This window comes from Trichechus manatus, unplaced genomic scaffold (assembly GCF_000243295.1).
Source record: "Trichechus manatus latirostris isolate Lorelei unplaced genomic scaffold, TriManLat1.0 scaffold00117, whole genome shotgun sequence".
Classification (NCBI taxonomy): domain Eukaryota; kingdom Metazoa; phylum Chordata; class Mammalia; order Sirenia; family Trichechidae; genus Trichechus; species Trichechus manatus.
Genome location: NW_004444053.1, coordinates 3222643 through 3247594, shown reverse-complemented (window position 1 = coordinate 3247594; position 24952 = coordinate 3222643). Strand labels below are relative to the sequence as shown.

At 41.2% G+C, this 24952-nt stretch overlaps 1 protein-coding gene across 1 annotated transcript in view; it reads left to right on the top strand.

The window, feature by feature from the left end:
- Nucleotides 1-6664: 6664 nt before the first annotated feature.
- SLC19A2 (solute carrier family 19 member 2) overlaps nucleotides 6665-24952 on the top strand; it is a 34919-nt gene continuing 16631 nt past the window's right edge. The window contains exons 1-2 of the mRNA XM_004384093.2: nucleotides 6665-7083; nucleotides 16462-17064. Of these exons, the coding sequence (XP_004384150.1) occupies nucleotides 6877-7083; nucleotides 16462-17064 (810 nt within the window). The 5' untranslated portion in view covers nucleotides 6665-6876. The remainder of the gene's footprint in view (nucleotides 7084-16461; nucleotides 17065-24952) is intronic.

Sequence of the window (24952 nt, the reverse complement as noted above, 5' to 3'; positions counted from 1 at the left end):
CATCTGGCCATTTCTCCTTCCAAGCAAAGTGAACAACCAGGTGCACTGCTCAAAGTTCTGCCTGTTGGGAGGATTTCCCTTCACTACTGTCCTTCAGGGAGGTCCCAGAAAGGGACTGTAGTACATGCATATTGTACAGAACCATCTGTTTTTTCTTCCTCAGTCAAATGATCATAAGGAACTCCTCAGAGACCATAGGTGCAGACTGAGAGATGGAAGGTAATGTGACAAGAGTGGAGACCATGGGCATTTGGGCTATTTCCTTATGTAACTTACTTGTGCCTTCAGGTCCTGTTCAGGCCCAGTCTTGTATATATACCACTTCCATTTAATGATGGAGTGCTGCTGTGCATGTACAACTTTATAGCTCTGTGTGTCAGACAACACCCAGTTCATGATGGGCAGCTCAGTCTGCATGGTGACTTGGTGGCCCATGGTTAAGCATTCAATCTCTACTAAAGCCCAGAAAAAGCCAAAAGCTGTTTCTCAAAAGAAGAGTAGTTACCTGCAGAGGAGGGCAGGACTTTGCTCCAAAATCCTAAGAGTCTGTGATGTGATTCACCAATACAGGCCTGCCAAAGACTTCAAACAGCATCTCTATCTTCCACTGACACCTCAAGCACAACTGGATTAGCCACATCATATGACCCAAGTGGCAGAACCACTTGTAGGGCATCCTGAACCTGTTGTAGAGCCTTCTCTTGTTCTGGGCTCCACTCAAAACTAGCAGCTTTTCAAGTCACTTGATAAATAGGCCACAGTAGCACACCCAAATGAGGGATATGTGGCTTCCAAAATCCAAAGAGGCCCACTAGGCATTGTGCCTCCTTTTGAGTTGTGGGAGGGGCCAGATGCAATAAGTTAATCCTCACTTTAGAAAGAATATCTTGACATGTCCCACACCATTGGACCCCTAGAAATTTTACTGATGTGGAAGGTGCCTGAATTCTTGTCAGATTAATTTCCTACCCTCTAGCATGCAAAAGTATTACCAATAAATCCAGAGTCATTGATGCTTCTTCCTTCCTAGGTACAATCAGCATAATGTCATCAATGTAATGGACCAGTGTGATGTCTTGTGGAAGGGAATGGTGATCAAGGTCCCTGCGGACTAAATCACGGCATAGGGCTGGAGAGTTGATATAGCGCTGAGGTCAGACAGTGAAGATGTATTGCTGGTCTTGCCAGCTGAAGGCAGAATGCTTCTGGTGGTCATTCAAAACAGGTGTGGAAAAAAAGTATTAGCCAGATCAATAGCTGCATACCAGGTACTAGGAGATGTACTAATTTGCTCAAGTAGTGAAACCACATCCGGAACAGCAGCTGCAACTGGAGTCACCACGTGGTTAAGTTTTTAATAATCCACTGTCATTCTCTAAGTTCCATCTGTTTTTTGCACAGGCTAAATAGGTGAGTTGAATGGGGATGAGGTGGTAATCACCACCCCTGCATCCTTCAAGTCCTTAATGGTGGCAGTAATCTCTGCAATCTCTCCAGGGATGCGATATTACTTTTGGTTTGCTATTTTCCGAGGTAGAAGCAATTCTAATGGCTTCCACTTGGCTTTTCCTGCCATAATAGTCCTTACTCCTCTTGTCCAGGATCCAATGTGGGGGTTCTGTCAGTTGCTGAGTGTATCTATTCCAATCATGCATTCTGGAACTGGGAAAATCACTATAGGATGGGTTTGGGGACCCACTGGACCTACTGTGTGATGGACATGAGCTAAGACTCTGTTAATAACCTGACCTCCATATGCCCCCACTCTAACTGGTTGGCCATGGTGATGCTTTGAGTCTCCGGGAATTACTGTTCAGAGCCAGTGTCCAGTAATTCCCAAAAAGTCTGATTATTTCCTTTTCCCCAGTGAACAGTCACTCTCATAAAATGCCGTAGATCCTTTTGGGGAAGGCTGGGAGAAAGATTAACAGTATAAATTTCTGGCACTGTAGTGGGGTCCTTCCTCAAGGGGACCCGGCCTCCCCTTCATTCAAGGGGTTGTGGGTCTTTAAACTCGCTCAAGTCTAGGAATTGATTGAGGGGACATAACTCTCTATTATGGTGATTCCAGTTATACTGTTGTTCACTTGACCTAGAATTCATCTGCTTGTACAGATCAAGTAAATATTTAGTAGATTTCCTATCTATTTCACTCCTAGTGACACCATGACTAAGTAGCAAATGCCCTAAGTCCATACAAGTCAGACTATTCTGATTACTGCTTTGACTCTGCTGTCCATCACAGTAACCATGCCCACCTTGTCTTTGTTGATTGAGTGCCGCCACATGGCCCCTACCACAATGGGCTTTAATCAGCCCCACTGTATTTAGGTGTCTTAATTCACTTAGGGTAAATATGACTTACATAAAATAGCAATCACAGCAGTCTTCAAGGATGTTGGCTGGGGCTCCCTTCACAAATTTGTTCCTCACTGGTGTGGTAAAAGGTGTGTCCTCTGGGCACTCTATGTGTGGGTCTGTGGGTCTAACCTGATAAATCTATTCTAACATACCAATTTCCCTAAGCCTTTGGATACTTTCTTCTACAGGATACCAAGGCAGGTCTGGTACTACAACTTGATTTAGTGTAGGCCACTGCATAATCCATGCTTCAGCAACCCAACCAAATAAACTCTTAGATCCTTTCCTAACCTCTTCAACTGTAATACTGAATGAAGAATCTGTGCTTGGTGGATCCATATCAATAAACTCAGCTGAGCCCTCTTTATGTTCCTTGCACCATTATCCCACACCCTTAATAGCCATTCCCACACGTATTCCCCAGGTTTCTGTTTGTACATATTAGAAAAGTCAAGCAGTTCTTTTGGAGTATAGCATACCTCCTCCTGGGTCACACTTTGTACTTCACCTTTTGGGGCTCGCTGGGACTTAAGTGTATTTGTAGGTCTAGAAGCCAAAATGGATGGTGGAGGTGTGTTTTGAGAACATTCAGCATTGTCTTGTAAGGCATCTGCCCCAGGCGATGCCCCAAGCAATGACTCAGTTGTCTCCCCAGGGGATGACTCAGATGCTGCCCCACGTGATATCTCAGACAAAGGCTCTTCAGACACAGCTGGGTTGATCTCATTTGATGAGGGTGGAAGGGCTAATGGTTTTATTGGCAGGAGTGATTCAAGGGAATTTAGTGGCTCAGTGTCCCCAGCTTCCTGACTGTCTGCCTATATGTCCCCATCCCAAGTTTCAGGATCCCATTTCTTCCCAACCAATGCCCTCACTTTAGCTTCAGACACCATTTGAGTTTGGGAATTCAACTGACATTGTAATTCAGCCACTCTTACAACAAGACTCTGAGTTTGGTTTCCGGCAACATCGGCTCTGTTACTACCAGAAATAAGACTTTCAGGGCACAAATGAAACTTCGAGGTCATTTATATGGCACTTGAGCTTTGACCCTGAAGCCCCGAGCTCATTTCTTTCTTTTAACAGTTTGTGTAGTGAAAGTGGGACCAACCAACCAGATTCCTTATACTTCTCATTCTGACAGAACTGTAGAAAGGTATCAGACAGATAACCCAGAGCCTTGCCTCTCACCAATACCTATCTATTGGTGGTGATATTTTGCATATTTCTATTGCTACCCCTCATGCTATAGATTAGCAGTGCCCTCTTTACTACTGGAAGCAGAGTCATCGACATCTTTAAGACTAACCAGACTTGAAAACCAATGTAGAAAAGTCATCTTTACAATTTTGTTCCTCTAGAACCACTCTTGGTACCAAATGTCTCAGGCTGGGTTCTCTAGAGAAGCAAAACCATTGAAGTGCATATATACATATATATATAGAGAGAGAGAGACAGAGAGAGATTTACCTCAAGGAAATGGCTCACATGGTTGTAGAGGCTGGCAAGTCCCAAGTCCATGGGTTAAGTGTCAGGCATCAGGCTGGAGGCTTCTCCTGACTTACGTAGCTGCAGAGGCTGACAAACACAAGATCCACAAGTTAGACGGTAGGGTGGTGGCTCACACCACGGAGGCTGATGAATCCAAGATTGGCAGGTACGATAGCAGGCTGCTGGCCCAAGTCACAAGAACTAGAGGTCAGATGCTGATGAGCTGAATGCAGGATCCAGAGCAAAGCAAAAGAAGTGAGCTTTGTCAGAAAGTCACATATGGCTACTCATAGCAGATCTCATCATGGAGGTGATGGCATTATATCTCATCATGGAGGTGATTACATCATTATATGACTACCAAACCACTGAGAATCATGGCCCAGCCAAGTTGACACATAACCTTAATGATCACAGGAACTATACAATGGCAAGGATCATTGGGGATCATTCTTAGAAATCTGCCCACCACAAGCTCTTAAACAAAAATAACAAAAATCATTTCCTACATAATTAAGAACATATTATTATTTGTTAATATCCTGCCTTGTAGCAAAGAAGATCTGAGGTGGCTAAGTGATTTATGGAGCTCTGGTGGTGTAGTGGTTAAGAGGTCAGCTGCTAACCCAAAGGTCAGCAGTTCAAATCCACCAGCTGCTTCTTGGACACTCTATGGGGCAGTTCTACTCTGTCTTTTAGGGTCACTATGAGTTGGAAGCGACTTGACAGCACACAACAACAACAAGTGACTTACACCAAGAAGGGTTCTAGAACCAGTGATTTACAGATTAACACAGTTCAGGTCTCCAACCCTCAAGGAAAAACATGAAGCTGTTCCTAACATATAGGCTTCTCTTTCTGAGGCCTCTTCTGGCTTTCTTTCTCTTCCCATCTCTTACTAAAGCACTGAATGTAAATGCAAAGTGATTGCCAAGAAGACCACTGGTGCTCTTTGTGTAGAGTCAAGTAACGATGAGCTGGCAATATCTAAATGTGGGCCTAGACAATTGTATTGAGTAGATTAGCAGTTCTCAAACTTTTTGGCTCAGGACCCTTGTTATTGAGGACCCTAAAGAGCTTTTGTTTTTATGCTTTATAGCTATAGATACTTGCCACATTAGAAATTAAACCTGAAACATTTTTTAAACACAAGACTATATAAGCACACATTCACTTCATCTTCAGAGTGATGTCATCACACATCATATAGCCTCTAAAATAGAAAAGGAAATAAAGTTTTAGTATTAATATGAAAAGTTTTTTGACCTAGTGGAACCACTGAAAAGGTCCTGAGGACACCCAGGGCTTCCTGACCACACTTTGAGATCCACTGATAGATGGCATAGCGGTTTAAGTGCTCGGCTGCTAACCGACACCAACTGCTTAGCGGGAGAAAAATGTGGTGGGAGAAAAATGTGGCAGTCTGTTTCCTAAATATTACAGCCTTGGAAACCCTTTGCGGACAGTTCTGCTTTGTCCTATAGGGTCACTATGAGTCAGAATCAACAAATGAGTTTTTTTTTTTTTTTTTGGATAGATGTAAATGCCACCAATTGAATTTCTTTAGAGATTAATCAACTCATATACAGTATATTGGTGCATTCGCTTGTGCAGCCTTAGAAACAAATTTTCTTTGCTTTTACTAATACCTGTTCCACCTGGCATATTAATTTTTGTTGCTGATGTATCCTACTTGCAAAAACTGTCATTTGCCCCCACAAGAGGAAAATTGAGCTAGATGGGTCATAACATACATTAAAGAAAAATAGAGTTCAAAAATGTTTTCCATGAGCTTCTGGTAGAATCTGTTACTCTACAAACACTGCACACGGAAAATTGGTTTAAATGGTGCAGCTAAGTCTGCAGTGGAAGAATTGGGTAGAATTGAGCTGTGATTTCAGGCAGAAAGAGGCACATAGAGGGAGATGAAAGCAAGCACTGGGGATTCTTGTCAGGCTTTGCCCTTGAAAATGGTGCCAAGACCTACATCTTTCTCTCTCTCCGGTCTCTTTTTCTCTAACACAGAGATCAATCATGTTTTGTGACAACTTTCCTTTTAAACACAGTGATGTATTGAATTGCTCTCTTTGTAGCCTGCCTGCAAAAAAAAAAAAAAAAAATGACGAAACTCAAGCTAAAACCCTTTAATTGGGACATCATAGTCCTTTTGTTAAGTGGTAGCTTGTTCATTCTTCTCACGCTATTTTTTCTACTTCCTTCGGTTCAGTCTCTTGGTAAGCGTCCTGAGCGGTTAGCTCCTGAGCTTCTAGTGTCTTTCTGTCGGCGATGAAATAAAGCCGCTAGAGGAAAGGTTTAGCATTTCCCCGCCCCAAAGTTAAATCTTTGACCGTCCTCGGTCACCCAGTCTCTCGGAAAACAGAACGCGAGTAGCAATCCGAGGAACGGTGATTAAGAATTAAAGAGGGTGATTGTGTGGAACGGCTCATTCCTTTCGCGGGAGGCTGGGCCCAATGGAGCATTCTCGACAGGTGAGCTGCAGCATTGAATGTTACCTAGCCGACCGCGCGTGTGGGACCGCGGCAGGCCGCCCAACTAGAGCGCGCCGACGCAACGAGCCACTGCGTTCCGACTGGAGTCGCACGCGCCCAGCGCGCCAGAGCCAGAGGATGTCAACGGCCCGACTTTCCGCGGCTCCCCGTTCGCATCTTGTAAGGGGCGTAGAGCCACTGACCAATGGAGAGCAGCCAAAATGCTAGCGTCCGCTGTGATTGGTTACCAGCTGAAGGCTAGAGGCGGAGGGTGGGCCTTAGGGCGTGTCTTGTTTACGGCCGCGCGGCGGATCGGTGACATGCGAGGGAGCAGCTGCAGGGAAAGGCCCAGGTCGCTGCGGTCGGAGGCAGCGGCTGCGCCCTGGGCGGCCTGGCCCTGCCGGCAGGAGGCGCCACTCTCGGTTACAGGCGCCCGCAGCCGCGCTGCGCCAGCCGTGGAACCTCATTCTAGTTGAAGAAGGAGGAAAAGAGGAGAAGGAAGGGGCAGGGCCGGTCCCCGCCCCTCGCTTCCGGGATGGATGTTCCCGGCCGGGTGTCACCGCGGGCGGCGGCGGCGGCGGCGGCCACCATGCTCCTGCGCACGGCTCGGGTCCCCCGCGAGTGCTGGTTCTTGCCCACCGCGCTGCTCTGCGCCTACGGCTTCTTCGCCAGCCTCAGGCCGTCCGAGCCCTTCCTGACTCCCTACCTACTGGGGCCCGACAAGAATCTTACCGAGAGGGAGGTACGCGCCGCGGGCCAGCGAAGGGCCGGTGACGGCCGAGCGGGCGAGCAGGAGGGGTGGCTGACGTCGGGCGGGGAGGGTCGAGCTTGTGGGGAGCGGGTGAAATGTGTGCGAGGAGTGGGTGCGGTTAGTGAAAGAGTGACAAGGGCGTTGGAGCGGCTGAGCCATTCTGGACAGACATTTCTGACTTATCAGTTGGAAGGCGAATCCGTGCTCTGCGCTGCATTAATTGATATTTTCCTGTCGTCTGTTGGGTTTATACGGCGCGTCTTCTGTAAAGAGCTTGGAACGCGGATCTGGAGTCCTTGTGCACGTGTGTCTTAGGCAATGTACGGAGGCTGATGTAATGTGGCTTGGCCTGACTGCCCAGACTGGTCCAGCGGTTACTGGCTGTTAGAGGTGGACGGGTATATTTTGATTTAAAAAAGTGAAAACAGTAAACTGTACCTTGGTCGTGGTAGAGGTTTGGTAAATATTCGTTGACTAACTGAAAGTAGGGAACCAGATGCTGAATAACCACTGCTTTTCTGAAAGCACCCCTTCTTTCTCCTACTTTGTTTACCTTTGACAGGATGGATATGCTCAGTCAAATAAGGACAGTACAGGGACAAGAATCCATCTTAATTTGTCTTGATTTTTAATTGGGTGAGGTTTTGCCCAAGGATATCCTGCCTCCCACCCCCGGCTTAGGCCTCACCTCATGGGATAAAAGCAGATACTTAGATGGTATCACCTAATTGTCACTTAATTACAGTTTTTCTTGTGTTAGTTGTTGCCTCACAGATGTTAGTTTTACTGCTCAACTAGATGATGAGATCTTTGAAAGCTTCAGTGCTCCTGTGATGCTCAGGGTGATTGAGAACCCCCAGTGGATGATCAAGAACTTCTTGCTGATTGATTTTCCCTAGAAGGGGATTTATAAAGTACTTCAGAGGTGCATAGTGTATTTTAGAAGTATGTTTAACTCTAAAGTATATGGTCAATCCCAACACTTGCTCTTTGCAGAAGAAAGGCATTATATAAGCTGAAAAAGGAATTAATCTCAAAGTGCTACCACAAAACCAAAATAAACCAGATTCAACAACCTTTTCTTGGAACATAACAAAGCATGAAAGCTAAGGTTTGGTATTCTTTTTCCTAGTATTCACCGAGTGGCCACTCCTTAGCTAGGTTGCTGGATTTTTTATTGTTGTTGTTTGGTTAGTTGTTTTTTCCAGTGCCTTCTTTTCCTCCCACTCTGTCTCCCTGCCTGAAACAAACAAACAAACAAAAAACCAAACCCGTTGCCGTGGAGTCAATTCCAACTCATAGCCACCCTATAGGACAGAGTAGAACTGCCTAATAGGGTTTCCACAGAGCAGTTGGTGGATTCAAACTGCGGACCTTTTGGTTAGCAGCCAAGCTTTTAACCGCAAGCCACCAGGACTCCCCTCCCTGCCCCAGTTGCTACAAAATGCTCTTCTCATTTACACCTGACTCTTCCCCCTGTGGTTAGTTGTCACCTCTTTTGAGTAACCTGCGTAAGAGATTAGAGCGAGAGCTGGCACTATATGAATCATTTGTAGACTAGCAGAATGTAATTACTCATAGCCCAATTTGTTGTTGCTAGAACACTCGCATTGCTGGTCCATTTTCAAGGGCACTTGAGAGGAAATTGAGAGCTAGTACTGGATCCTGGATTGAGGGTTTCATTTGAGTTTCAGACACTGTTTCACCCCTTGCAAGTATCACTGATGTTTACCCAACCTCAGAGCATCTGTTTCTCAGTCTTATGAACCACTCTGCAAGGGACTATAAGAGTTATTCATCACCTCTTTGAATTTTACTGTTGGGTAAAAACAGCGGCTTACTCTTGTGAACAGAATGATTTTACAAGAAGAAAATTACTGCACTAAATATGAGAGAATGATTTTGGAGACCCAAAACCACCACTGAATTTGAGGTATAGCCACTGAGGCAGAAATGATAACTGCTTGTATGCTGCTGACAACTGCCATGTGATCTGCACAGTTTGTGCACCTTGCCTGACAGAGGAGCACATGGGGAATAAGCTTGCTCCCAGTGTTGATACTTGAAAGGTGATCTGGTTTGTCACATGCCCTGGGCAGAGGGCTGCTCTGTGATGTGCTGTCATGTGCCCTGTCTTATCAGAAGCATTCTTAGGATGAGTGAAACATGTTCAGGAGGCGTAGAAATAAAGCAGGGGTGCCAGGCCCAGCAAATATTTGCTGATTGTGTAACAAAAGCGTTAAGTCCACTTCTGTATTGCAGATTAGATGAGGAAGACAGTAGGGTTTGAAGAGAAATCTGGTGGTCTGGACCAGGGTGTCATTTTTCTCTGCGGCCCTCGAAATCATGACTGATTCTGTCAGTTGTGCACGGTATGGCTCTTCTCACCCTGCAGAGAACCCTAGATTTTTTGAATAGCTAAAAATTGAAATAAATAGAACAACTTGTTCTCCTTCCCAGCTGAGTGCTTGCTTTCAGCAATGTATAGTTAAATCTAAAATATTACATAATTATTAGGCAAAGTGAATGCCAAGTCATGTTCAGTGACATTTATATTTAAGTTTGTATTTCCCACTAGAAGACTTCAGAAGGACTAAATTGGATCATCTTAGAGTTATTGTTAACCTAGTTCGAAGATAAAAGGAGGAAAAAAGGAGAGAATTTCCTCTTTCCATTCTCAAAGGATTTTTCCTTAGATTTCAGAAAAATGTTACCTTTAAAAACAGGTACCACTTTATGTCTTTAATAGGTTAGAATTTGACTGCATTTCAATAGCTGAAAGCCAAACATTGAATAAAATAGAGGTAGAGCTCTTTATCTCCAACACTTTTTTTATCCTTACATCTTTTTAGCATGTGGTTTGGCAGATATTCCCTGCCTTTCTTTGATTTTTTTTTTTTTTTAAACATCCCACCTTTTCTGCCTGATATTCAGAGTCTTACAGAGTTTGGCACTTACCTCTTTGACAGCCTTCTCTCCCACCACATCCTTTTTCTCCTTGCCCTTTTCCACTTACCCCAGCCTCGTTCACATTAATCTTGTAATCACAAATCCATTATATCCATAGTCTTTAATCTACTAGTCACACTCAAAGATGTGATCTCTGCTTGGACTAATCTTTCCATATATATCTGTTGATATATTTCTGTTAACCACTAACTTTCTCATCCTCAAGATCCATCTCAAACAATCAACTTCATATTTCCTATTTCCTTCGTAACACTATGTGTATATATAGTCTTCACTAGGCTCAGAACTCCTGGAGAGCTGAGGCTTGATTTTATTCTTCTTTTGTAACCTCCTCTGTACAGCTTCAGAATAGTGTTCTACAAATAAGTGCTTACTAAATGGTTGTTTAATTGAGACACGGTTCTAGAATAAAGTCTAAATCTGAGTGTTTAAAATTGAACATCTGTTTTCCATTGACATTTTGTATCTCAGAAGAAAAGATAAATATGCTCTGATTCAAAGAGTTGTGAAAAGCATCTTAATTAGAATAAAGTAAATTCCTTTGCTCACATGGCAGGTTTTACCTAAGATGAGAAATTATGCTATGGATAATTAATAAGGGTCTGTAATTTGTACAAGGAGCCCCGTTTGCGCAGTGGTTAAAGCGCTTGGCTGCTAATGGAAAGGTCAGCAGTCCAAACCCACCAGCCAATTTTCAGGAGAGAGATGTAACAGTCTGCTTCTGTAAAGATTTACAGCCTTGGAAACCCTATGGGGCAGTTCTGCTTTGTCCTGTAGGGTTACTTTCAGTCAGGATCGACTCCACAGCAGTGGGTTTGGTTTTGGTTGGTAATTTGTACATTTTTGCCTGTAGGAAGTTTCCGTTCAAGATTCAAGGTATCTATCAAAGAAGCAATTTCAGTTCTAAAGTCTTCTCATTGATAGCATTGAAAGAGAAGAGACTGCCTTTGGAGACCCAATGGCTAAGCCCTGGGGACTGTATCTCCTTTGTTTCTTCATAAAACAATGCATTGCAATCAAGTCACTTCCAACTCATGGCGACCCCGTGTGTTACAGAGTAGAATTGAACTCCATAGGGTTTTCTTGGCTGTAATCTTTACAGAAGCAGATTGCCAGGCCTTTGTTTTGCAGCTCCACTGGGTGGGTTTGAATCACTAATCCTTTGATTGGTAGTAGAACACAAACTGTTTGCGCCACCCAGGGAAAGTGCCCTATAAATTCACCTCAGTGAAGATTGAAAAAGCTGCTGCAGCCATTAAAAGTGACCCTGGAACACAATAATGATCAATAAAAGTTCTGTTAGAAGAAAGGAGGCATTTTAGTGTGGTGGATTCATAATTTCAAATTCTCCCTCTGCCAATTACTAGATGTGATAACTTTGGACAATTTACTTAACCTTTCTCTAAGGCCAAGTTTCCTCACCTGTAAAATAGAGATGCTAAAAATAAATACTTACTTCATAGGGCTATTGTTTGGATTAAATGAGGTAATTCAGGTAAAGTGCTTAGCATAGTGTGTAGCACACCAGTTGTTGCTGGGTGCCATCAAGTTGATTTTTGACTATGGGGACTCCATGTGACAGAGTAGAACTGTCCCATAGGGTTTTCTAGGCTGTAATCTTTACAGGAGCAGATTACATCCTAGAGCGGCTTTCTCCCATGGAGCGGCTGGGTGAGTTTGAACCTCCAGCCTTTCACTTTAGCAACCCACTGCTTAACCTTTGCACCACTAGGGTTCCTTAGCACATCAGTAGAGATTTGCTATTATAATGCTGATAATTGTGTTAGAGGGACGTTCACCTTAGGTTGGTATCTCTCATGAGATAGAGTACAGGTCTTTTATTTAGAATAAACTAAAGATAATCTATCTGGTCTTTTCCCCCCAGTTGCCTTTGTTTTTGTTTTTAGTTGGCACTGCAAGGTTGACTGTGTTACTTTCCTTTGTGTTCATTATCTAAGTGGTGATTTTATACTAGGAGTAGAATTAGACTTGTAATTGTAGACACTGTAAATTGGTAGTTAAAAGGATGGGGTTTAAACAATGGAAACTTGGCAGTTAATCATTCTGGGACATCTAAAGGAGCCTGTGTGGCACAAGCAGTTTGCAGTCAGCTGCTAACTTAAAGGTTGGCAGTTCAAACCCACCCAGCAGCTCTGCAGAAGAAAGGTCTGGCAAACTGATTCTGTAAAGCTTACAGCCAAGAAAACTCTATGGAGCATTTCTACTCTGTAAAACATGGGGTCACCATGAGTTGGGACTGACTTGATAGCAGCTAGCAACTAACAGCATTTTTGAAAGGTATGTAAAGTGTCCAAGTACAGACAATATTACAAAGGTCTCAAGGGGTTTGGTGGAAAACAGAAGAAGATGGAGAATTGGAGGAGTGATACAGGACTTTATTTTTTCCATGAAAGTTTACAGCTTATTTTCTCTTATAAAAATTCATACACATGTTGTTATGTGACACCAGTTGGAATCCCTATAATGTGACAGCACACTCCCCCTTTCCTTCCTGGGATTCCTGTGTCCGTCCAGCCAGCTCCTGTCCCCTCCTGCCTTCTCATCCTGCCTCCAGACGGGAGCTGCCATTTGGTCTCGTGTATCTGCTTGAACTGAGAAGCACAGTCTTCACGAGTATTATTTTATATTTTATAGTCCAGTCTAATCTTTGAAGAGTGGGCTTCGGGAATGGTTTCAGTTCTGAGTTAACAGAGCGTCCGGGGTCCGTGGCTTCAGGGGTTCCTGCAGTCTCAGTCAGACCGTTATAAGTCTGGTCTTTTTACATGAATTTGAGTTCTGCTCCATGCTTTTCTCCTGCTCGGTCAGGGATTCTCTGTTGTCTTCCCTGTCAAGGCAGTCATTGGTGGTAGCCCGGCACCGTCTAGTTCTTCTGGTCTCAGGCTGATTGAGCCTCTGGTTTATGTGGCCCTTTTGTCTCTTGGGCTAATAGTTTCCTTGTGTCTTTGATGTTCTTCATTCTCCTTTGCTTCAAGTGGGTTGGGACCAATTGATGCATCTTAGATGGCCGATCACAAGCTTTTAAGACCCTAGAAGCCACTAACCAAAGTGGGATGCAGAACATTTTCTTAATAAACTTTGTTATGCTAATTGACCTAGCTGTCCCCGAAAACCATGGTCCCCAGACCCTAGCCCCAGCTACTCTGTCCCTCAAAGTGTTTGGTTGTGTTCGGGAAATTTAATAGCTTTTGGTTTAGTCCAGTTGTGCTGACTTCCCCTGTATTGTGTGTTGTCCTTCCCTTCAGCTAAGATGATTCTTATCTACCATGTAGTTAGTGAATACCCCTCTCCCTCCCTCCCCACCTCATCACCATCAAAGAATGTTTTCTTCCGTGTTTAAACCTTTTCTTGAGTTCTGATAATAGTGATCTCATAACAATATTTGTCTTTTTGCAACTGACTAATTTCACTCTGAATAATGCCTTCCAGATTCATCCATGTTGTAAGATGTTTTGTGGATTTGTCATTGCTCTTTATCGTCGCATAGTATTCTGTTGTGTGTATGTACCATAATTTGTTTATCCATTCATCTGTTGATGGGCACATAAGTTGTTTCCATCTTTTTGCTATTGTGAACAGTGCTGCAGTGAACATGGGTGTGCATGTTATCTATTCATGTGACGGCTCTTATTTTGATAGAGGACATTTTTAAAGGAAAGATTTGAAGGCTAGTAGCTTTGTGGCACTGTGTTTTGCAAAACAAAGTACTGCTGAAGATGTGTAGTGAAGAAACATGCTGAGTCAAACAGGAGGTGGTTTTCAAACATAAGAAAACTGAAGGAGAGTATCTGCAAAACTAGACAAAAAAAAGAAGTGGAAAGCTGTTAATTGAAAACACGGCTCTCTGTGAAGTCTGTAGGAAACCCTTCACTCTTAACTGCTTTCATCCTCAAGGTTACCTTGCTCCTTTGGTTTTGTGCTGAGAGAAGCCTTAGTCTGTGGTCACACCAGTCAAGTGCACTCTGTTCCTCATTTCCTGAAATGTCCACACTTTTGAAGGATCATTTCTACAGTTCTCAATTATTTTTTCATGCACATATGCAGGTGCAACAAAATTTCCTGATCACGTGGAGGTTGCTAACTGATGTACAAATGTGAATTAGACCAAAATTCATGAAGATTTTAAACAAATCACTTTTGATATTTGCCCAGTCAGAAATCAAGTCTGGAGTGTATTTCAGAAAATGGGGATTATATTTTATTTTATATTTGTGCTCTGAACTGGCAAAAGATTTCATAATACTTATTTACTTTATTATTCCTCTACAACACTGGAAAAATTGGCCCATTTCCACTGGGGCCAACTGAGGTATACATGAGAGCTAAAAAGAGAGTTACCCTTGGTCTCAGATTGTCAAAGTCCAGGATTAGACTGTTCCATCACAGAGTATTTAGTCTGTTAAATACTACGTTTCAGAAAGCACTTAAAAAGTGGGGCCATTGATCCAGGCTTTAAAATGATCATTTAAAAAACTAAGTTACCTCAGCTGTCAGGATTTTGTTAGACACTGGGGTAGGTGTAAGAAGAGGTAGAATGTCTTGGAAGAATGGGGATGACAGTCCAGTTGATTTAGTTATTCACATTGCCCCTGATGGTGTGTGTTTCAGCTTCTATACTCTAGTCTTCAGACCTATAACTAAATAAAGCATAGTAAGTGATTTACATGCATTGTCTCATTTAATTCTTGCAACAAACAACCCTATGAAGTAGGACATATCTGTCATTTACTGGTGATGAAGGTTGAGGTTAAGGGGAACTAAAGAAATTTGCCTGTAATCACATAGCTAGCAGATAATAGAACTGAAATTCCAGCTGAGATCTTTCTGGTTTAAAGCTTATTTTAAAGATTATTTCTACTATATCTAATTTAAAAATATGCATTAAAAAATAGCAACAACTCCTGTTGTTATGTTTTTCATGTTACAGAAGAGCAAAAGGGACATACAAATTGCCTATAATTCTACCATCCAGAGATAGTTATCCTGTCAAGACTGTAGGAGAGATTTACTACCCTCTTTACCTATTCTTTTACAGGTGCCCTGGTGGCACAGTGGTTGAAGCAATTGACCGCTAACTGAAAGGTCAGCGGTTTGAAACCACCAGAGGCTCCATGGGAGAAAGATGTGGCAGTCTGCTCCCATAAAGATTACAGCCTTGCAAACCCTATGGGGTCACTATGAGTCAGAATAGACTCAATGGCAGTGGGTTGAGTTACCTTTTCCTTTATCCTAAAAGAAACAAAAACTGAAATTAGAGAAATCAAATCAAACAGTAGGATCAAGCTCCCTACCCTGTGGCTAGAAGTAAGAATTAATTGATGATGCTTCAATTTCCAGAACATTTATTGAGGCTAGGTTGTACACATGAACACGGGTTCCACCATTAAAAAATCTATAAGGCAATGGTTCTCAATCATGGCTTACATTAAAATCTTGTGGAAAGTTTTTTAAAAATGCCTATGGCTGGGCATCTGTATTACTTAAAAGTTCCCTGGGAGATGTGCAGCCAGGGTTGAGAACAAGTGCCATGAGGTATTTGGGGAGACTGACACTGTCGTAGTTATCTAGTGCTGCTATAACAAATACCACAAGTGGATGGCTTTAACTAATAGGAATTTATTCTCTCACAGTCTAGGAGGCTAGAAGTCTGAATTCAGGGTGCCAGCTCCAGAGGAAGGCTTTCTCTCTCTGTCAGCTCTGGGGGAAGGTCCTTGTCATTAATCTTCCCCGGTCCAGGAGCTTCTCAGCACAGGGACTCCGGGTCCAAAGGATGCGATATGCTCCCAGTGCTTCTTTCTTTGTGGTATTAGGTCCCCCTGTCTCTCTGCTCGCTTCTCTCTTTTATATCTCAAAAGAGAATGACTTAAGACACAACTTAATCTTGTAGATTGAGTCATGCCTCATTAACATAACTGCTGCTAATCCTACCTCATTAACATCATAGAAGTAGGATTTACAACACGGGAAGATCACATCAGATGACAAAATGGTAGGCACAATAGTGGGAATCACGGACTAGCCAAGTTGACATACATTTTGGGGGACACAATTTAATCCATAACAGACACAAACAAAGAAATATCAATAGAGAGCTGCGAATGTTGTAATACAAATACTCTCAGCTCCAGCAAAGTCTTTTTGGATGAGGAAGCCCTTGAACTAGGCCTTGATGAATGGGAAGGATTTTATTAAGGATGGTGGTGGTGGGTGTGGGGAAGGATATTGGAAATAGTTATTAGAACTTCTGTTCTTGTTGCCAAGGGTTCTTCGGTTGATTAGGATGAGTATTTGAAGTATTGATAGGTTGTTTTATAAGAATAAATTGTTACAAATGTTCCATTTGATGTCACTGATAGCTTTTTATTTGTCTTTTTCTACCAGGTCTTCAATGAAATTTATCCAGTATGGACTTACTCATATCTAGTGCTACTGTTTCCTGTGTTCCTTGCTACAGACTACCTCCGTTATAAACCTGTTGTTCTACTGCAGGGACTCAGCCTTATTGTTACGTGGTTCATGCTGCTCTATGCCCAGGGACTGCTGGCCATTCAGTTCTTAGAATTCTTCTATGGCATTGCCACAGCCACTGAAATTGCCTATTACTCTTACATCTACAGTGTGGTAGATCTGGGCATGTACCAGAAAGTCACAAGTTATTGCCGAAGTGCCACCTTGGTGGGCTTCACGGTGGGCTCCATCCTGGGGCAAATCCTTGTCTCAGTGGCAGACTGGTCCCTGTTCAGCCTGAACGTCATTTCTCTTACCTGTGTTTCTGTAGCTTTTGCTGTGGCCTGGTTTCTGCCCATGCCACAGAAGAGCCTTTTCTTTCACCATGTACCATCCACCTGCCAGGCAGTAAATGGCATCAAGGTACAAAATGGTGGCATTGTTACTGACACCTCAGCTGCTAACCACCTTCCTGGGTGGGAAGACATTGAATCAAAAATCCCTTTAAATATGGAGGAGCCTTCCACGGAGGAACCGGTAAGTTCAACATTAAATGTCTTGAGTGAATACTACCCCGGGGGCTGGACCAATAGTGGAAAAGCAATCAGGAACATCCCTCTTGCTAGACCTTGTATCCATTTGAATTCAGGTTTATCCTGAGTTGGTTCATTCATTCATTCATTCATTTATTTGTTTATTCAGGAAAGGGTTGTTTTATTTTTGGGATACCAAATATATGTTCCCCTGGAGTGAATGACATCCAAAGTCAGACTGGTAAAATAATATATTGTGCATGTCAGAGAGTTCTTGGATGACAAGGACTTTGTCTTCCTCTTTATATCCCTGGTGCTTGGTATATAAAGAAAGCACTCAAAAAATTTTTGCTAAATGAATAGGTGAAATGATTCCAGTAAATGATTAATATATGCTTCAAGTTTCTGAATTGAAGCCCAAAGTATCTAATGATAGGAAGTTATTTCCCTCTTTTGTACTGGAAGTGATACCTGATATCTATTTTGAAATGACTCTTTGAAGAAGTGGTAATGAATGATACAGAGGAAGAGAATCATAAGAGAAGAGTTTAAGATGATGATGGAATAAATATTAAAAGTGTGGCTATGAAGTTGTTTCTTAAAAGAGAGGAATGTGGTATCATAATAATTTATCCATCTTTCTAGCCAGGAAGGCTAATTACCTCCCGCAGCTACTCACCTTTTTTAATAAAAGTTTTTTTTTTTTCTATCATATCATAAGCTGTGAGTGGCAAGGTTCATTCCAGCTTCATTGAATTAGTCTCAGCTTTACTGGGATGTGTTCAGAAATAAGCCTGCTAACATTCCAGCTTTGCAGGCAGGCTCAATCAGACATATAGCTTCATAAGCTTTGTAGGCTGGGTAAGGATAAAGAACCACCATGAATAGAATGTTTCAACTTGGCATTTAACATCTCTTTTGACTGCCCACAGTCTTCACCTCTGGTTAAACTAAAACCAAACCCACTGCCGTCAAGTCCATTCTGACTCATAGCAACCCTATAGGACAGGGTAGAACTGCTCCATAGGGTTTCCAGTGCTGTAAATCTTTATGGAAGCAGACTGCCACATCTTTCTCCTACAGAGAGTCTGGTGGGTTTGAACGACTTAGCAGCCAGGCACTTTAACCACCATGCCACCAGGATTCCTTCTCACCTCTGGTTACTGGTCATAATTTATCATCCCAAAGCTCCATCCCTAAAACATGGATGATCCTCATCATGAAACTAACCTTGATTACCAGGCACCTGAGGGTACTTCAGTCAAAATAAGCAGGGATAAGTGAGCAATGAAATGCTGATTCCTTCATACTTTGTTTGATGTTGTTGGAGAGTCAACAGAGGGTTAATGGAATAGGGAAGGGGAATATAATCATTTAATAGCTCTCATGTAATATAAAAAGAAAAAATCAGGTCCCTTTTGATCTGTTTCAAATGTGTTATAATGGCTTTAGCTAACAAAAAAATACATATACATGCACAAATACATATACATTTATACATTTTAAATATTGACATATTGGCAATAGTTCTAAAGACTTTCATAGACCAGTGATTTTCAGCCTTTTTGAACATGGCCATAGTAAGAAATACATTTTACATAGCAAGTAGCACATATTATAAACCGGACCTTTGCCATCGAGTCGATTCCGACTCATAGCAACCCTATAGGACAGAGTAGAACTGGCCCATAGGGTTTCCAATGAGCAGCTGGTGGATTTGAACTGCTGAGCTTTTAGTTAGCAGCTGACCAGTATGCCACCACGGCTCCTAAATGAGTACATAGATTTTTGTTTATTCCAGTTCTCTTGTCAACCACATAAGAACACTCCAGCGACATATAATCATGTGATTCATGACGTATCTGATCCTGTCCTGCACAAAGCAAACCAAAACGCATCTTCAGATTGAGCATACCCTTGTATTTGTATCATGCTGTTCGTGATCACTCTTACACCCGTTGGTATCAACAGTAGTCAATGAACTGTGAAGATGGAGCATCAAAGGACGGAGAGTCAGTGCACAAGTTTATTATTTCAAGATGAGAAACACTTGAGATTTGCAAAGGTCCCACCAACAAACATCGTGCAACCAGTGTATGAAATTATTTCCAGCTGCCTTATAAGTACTATTTCTTTTGACCATCTGAGGCCTGAAGAACAAAATTACATGTTCCAAAACAACTTTTTTTTTTACTTACTAATTTTGAAATATAAATTTTTGTGTTTAGATTCCAACTCAGATGTAAATTTTAATTGTTTTATAAATTTTTTATTTTAAATTATTCAGATGTATTTGCTACAGTAGAATCAAATTTTTAGAAGTGTATCTAGGTAAAATGAAATGGCAACAACTAAGTGGAATGCAAACATGAAAGCTCACAGAAGATAAGAAGAGAAGGATTTGTCAATCCCTAAAGACAATTCCAAAATTAACTTCCTTTTTAAAACATAATGAATCAGAAGAGACTTCTTCCATTGAACTCTCAATTTTAATGGGTACAAATCATTGTACTAGACTGCTACTGTTAAAATTACTAATAGCAGTACAAACGTAACAGAATGTGTTCCAAATTCAGCCTTCATTCCTTGCTGTAGTAAAATTAATAATGGTAGAAAGTGAAACTATTTTAGAATCTGAAATGGTCACATCTGCAGACCCCAGAAATAACAGTACAGATCTTGCTTTGTGGAATAATTTTTCTTCTAATAATGTAAATTATTGGATCAAAAGAAAGCCAAGTGATTGTCAACATCACAGTGGACCATTTGAAAATTAGTGTTGAAAATTTCTGGATGGTAAACAAACATGGTTCTGTAGCCAGAATATATTTCTAGTGTGCAAAGCTAATGGTTAAAATTATAAGAGGGAGTGGCTACTGTATTCTCCATCAGTTGTCTCTGTATATTGTTTTGTTTGCAGACTCTTCACTCCTAAATCATTTAATTCTGTATTTGCTACAGATGAATTTAGCAATTGGCCCAACTTGAATATGATTGATAAACATGAAAATGGTTCAATTCACAGAGATTCTATGTTGTCATATTTAAATGGAAGACATGGTTTTGGCTTAACTCATGAACTGGAAACACAAATTAATGAAGAACGTCGGTATTGGAAAGCCATTTTGCAACGCATTGTTGCTGTCATAACAGTCGCTGAATGTGAACTGTCTTTTCGAGGAAGACATGAAGTGTTTGGGTCCCCATGAAGTGGGAATTTTGGGGGTTTACTTGAACTTGTTACTCAGCTTAATCCACTTTTAGCAGGTCACATCTCAAAATATGGTAACACAGGAAAGAGAAACATGTCGTATATGTCTACAACAATGTGTGAAGAATTAATAAACTTAATAAATGATACAGTTTGATCAACTATTTTCAGTGAAATAAGTATAGCTTGATATTTCAGTTTGTCTGTAGATTCCACTCCTGATCTTTTCATACAGATCAGCTAAGTAATGTTTAAATATACATATCTCCAACAGATGGAAAAAACTGTCAAGAGATTTATCACATTTACTAGCTTAAAAAATCATACCAGTGAAGAAATCACAAATCAAGGTACTTCACTATTTATGTGAAGTTTGCAAAATTGATTTTTCTGAGTGCAGACTCCAGTCCTGTGACAGTGCTGCCAATATGTCAGGGCATTATAAAGGCATACAACAGAAAATTTTAGAACATAGTGAATAAACTATTTTTATACCATGTGCTGCACATTCACTTAAATCTTTAAGGATGTAGTGCAATAGATTGTTATCTGGAAGCAGTTGATTTTTTTTCTACCATTCAGTTACTCTACACATTTTTTGCCACTTCTCACTAATGGGCATTTCTTAAAAACATATTTAGGCAGTGATCAAATATTAAAATGTCTTTCTAATACATGTTGGGAAGTGCATGCTGTAGCAATGAGTGGAGTCCTGGAATTGTACACTCAGATTCTAGATGCCTTAGAAAATATTGCTGAAGACCAGACACAAAAAAGGAGATACCAGAAGAGAAGCTAAAAACATCCCTAACAAAATGCAAATGCTAGAATATTTATGTTGGGTATGTGGAATAATATATTGCAGCATTTTCATCAGACGAGTCAAGCTCTCCAAGATTCAGAAGTAAAAGACATGCACAAATCTCTACCATTTATTAACAGGGTATTTACATACTTTAAGAGGAGACTTTGAGATTTTTGAAAACAGCAAAACAAATAGTACCAAATACTGATCATCAAGCAGTTCACCATCTCGGAAGCATTAGAAAGAAATAAATGATGCTCCAGAAGTGTTGAGTGCCAGAGATCAATTTTGCATAACCACATACTACACCATCATTGACACACTTGAATCTTGCATGAAAAGAAGGGCAAAAGTGTATGAAGTTCTTTCAAATAGGTTTTCCTTCTTAAATAATGTGGATATACCTGATGAAGAATGCGTGAAGGCATCCAAGAAATTAGTGCAGACTTATCTCGGTTATTTAAATACAAACCTTTACAGAGAAATGTGACAATTTCATTCTTACATAAGAGCTAAGTTTACAGATTTAGGAAAGACAAATTTTACTCATGTAGGCATACATGATTCCGTAATAGAAGATAAATACAATGCATTTTTCACAATGTTGAAATTGCTTTATGCATATTCCTAACTTTAAAGATCACAGGCTACACAACAGAATGCTCATTTTTGTCCCTAAAGAGACTCAGAAACCCTCAGCATACAATAATGATTCAAGAAAGACTCAATTCATTATCCTTATTATGTAGAGAAGTAGATCTTTTTCGGCAGCTTAATTGTAATGGAAGCATTGAAGAATTTGTAAGAGCAAAGAATAGAAATGTTTTTAATTATAACACATTAGAGTGAAAGACCTATCTAAAATATAGTAATTTGTTGTAATATTTTCTGATCATTAAATTTTCTTTTATGACATATTTCATGTGTTCATTTATAATTATAGCATTTCTACCACATTTCTGTCAGTTTATCATACTGTAGTGGCTCGTGTGTTGCTGTGATGCTGGAAGCTATGCCAGCAATATTTCAAATACCAGCAGGGTCAGCCATGGTGGACAGGTTTCAGCAAAGCTTCCAGTCTAAGACAGACTAGGAAGAAGGACCTGGTGGGCTACTTCTGAAAAAATTGGCCAATGGAAACCTTATGAATAACAGTGGAACACTGATATAGTGGCGGAAGATGAGCCCCTCCGGTTGGATGCTGAGCAAATAAACTATATGAAGAAGAACATGGCATCAGGATTGGTGGAAGACTTATTAACATCCTGTGATACACAGATGACACAGCCTTGCTTGCTGAAAGTGAAGAGGACTTGAAACACTGATGAAGATCAAAGAGTACAGCCCTCAGTATAGATTGCACCTCAGCATAAAGAAAACAAACATCCTCACAACTGGACCAATAAGCAACATCATGGGATAAATGGAGAAAAGATTGATGTTGTCAAGTATTTCATTTTACTTGGATCTACAGTCAACGCCCACAGAAGTAGCAGTCAAGAATTCAAACGATGTCTTGCATTAGGCAAATCTGCTGCAAAAGACCTCCTTAAAGTGTTAAAAAGCAAAGATGTCACTTTGAGGACTAAGGTGCGCCTGACCCAAGCCATGGTGTTTTCAGTTGCCTCAGATGCGTGTGAAAGCTGGACAATGAATAAGGAAGACCAAAGAAGAATTGATACCTTTGAATTGTGGTATTGGCAAAGAATACTGAATATACCATGGACTGCCAGAAGAATGAATGAGTCTGTCTTGGAAGAAATATAGCCAGAGTGCTCCTTGGAAGTGAGGATGGTGAGACTTCATCTCATGTACTTTGGACGTATTATTAGGAGGGACCATTCCCTGGAGAAAGACATCATATTTGGTAGGGTGGAGGTCAGCAAAAAAGAGGAAGACCCTTGACAAGATAGATTGACACAGTGGCTGCAACAGTGGGCTCAAACATAGCAACATTTGTGAGGATGGTGCAGGACTAGGCAGTGTTTCGTTCTGTTGTATATAGGGTCACTGAGTTGGAACCAACTTAGTGGCACCTAACAACAACAACCAATTATAGCATTTATTATGAAACAAGCATCAAAATTGAAGTATGAGCCGTTTAAAGCAAAATTGGTGAAAGTCAATTTTTCATGTGGAGATCAACAGAATTTTTCATTGATTGTTGGAACAACTAAGTTCACTGACTCATTTTCTTTGTTGTAGAATATGTGGAGTATTCTTTTTGTAGAAAATGTGGTATATAGTAAAAGTCTTAGTACCCCTCATCCACTAAAAATTTTATAATCCAGTACATCTCATTCCGCTAAAATGGCATACGCCACTTTTGCGTTCAATCACTAATATTATAGCCACATTTAAAAGGAAGTTACATCATGGATAGCTAAGACACATACACACACATATATATACTTGTATATCTATATAACTCACATATCCTTTTCAAATGCGTGAGTAAGCAGAGGAGGGGGGGACTGCAGATTACCAGTGTTTAGGGTCTTCAGGTGCCTTAATCTGGCCCTGGTAATGTCAGTATTTAACATACTGAAGAATTGTAAAATTTTAGAGTTAGAAGTGGTCCTAACCACAATTTATGCAACAATCAAAGCATCATAAAGTTAGAGGGAACTTTAGATCTCATTAGCCTTCTCATTTTGGAGATAAGGATGTTGGGGTCAGAGGTTAGTGACTTGTGCAGAATTGTACAAATATATTCCTAATCCAAGCATAATTTAATAGCTATATATGAAATCGATTTCTCGTTATACTTTTCTCCATAAAGTCTTTCACTAGGGTAACAGCATTGTCAGGAGTGTCATGTTAGCTACCTGAAAAACCTGTTGCTGTTGAGTCGATTCTGACTTATAACTACACAGTAGGACAGAGTAGAACTGCCCCATAGGGTTTACAAGGAGCTGCTGGTGGATTCGAATTGCCAACCTTTTGGTTAGTAGCCGAGCTCTTAACTGCGCCACCAGAGCCTCATGTTAGTTAGCTACAGTGTGGCTCTGCTGCTGACACCATAGCAGGAAGACAGGACTGCTTGGCAGCAGTACTGAACCCATTGCCATCAAGTCCATTCCGACTCATAGCGACCCTATAGGACAGAGTAGAACTGCCCCATAGGGTTTCCAAGGAGAGGCTGGTGGATTCGAACTGCTGACCTTTTGGTTAGCAGCCGTAGCTCTTAACCACTGCGCCACCGGTGCTTCTAAAATGCTGCTGTTTTGTCTTGTTTTTGTTTTTTGCAGGCTTGAAAGAAAGTCAGTATATGGATATTGGGGATCACAGGGCCATTGTAAGTTGACAAAGCCCATAAATACTGTAATTGTGGTAATTATGGTGAAGAGTAAGTAGGTAGGTGAGCAGTATTATCTTGATTTTATAAAAAGGAAAAATGAAGTAGGAGGAGTCAAAGCAATGGCCATAGTCCACAAGCTGCCTTGTGCGTTCTTTCCAGAGAGAGCCTGTTGCTTTGGGGCAAAGGGAGCTGATGCTACAGGAAGAGGAGCCACCAAAGCCAGTGACTATTTTCACAGACAGGGAAATGGAGTCATTATGTGCTTGGCATATAGCCGGATCTGCTTTGTTTTGAGTTGTTACTCTATTGGAAATTGTGTAAATTAAAGCACCTCTTTAGCACAGGGCCTGACATTAATAAATGATATCTATTCAAATGGAAATACTTTTAATTGTAGACTTACACCTTTTACTGTTAGCAAGCATTCTTTGTGTGTATGCATGTGTGAATCCTATTCATATAATAGAGACTATAATATCTACTTCATGGAGTTATTTTGAGTGTTAAATGAGGCAATGTAAAGCTTTCAATTGAGCATACAGCATAGATACTCAATACAGGATAATTATTATCAT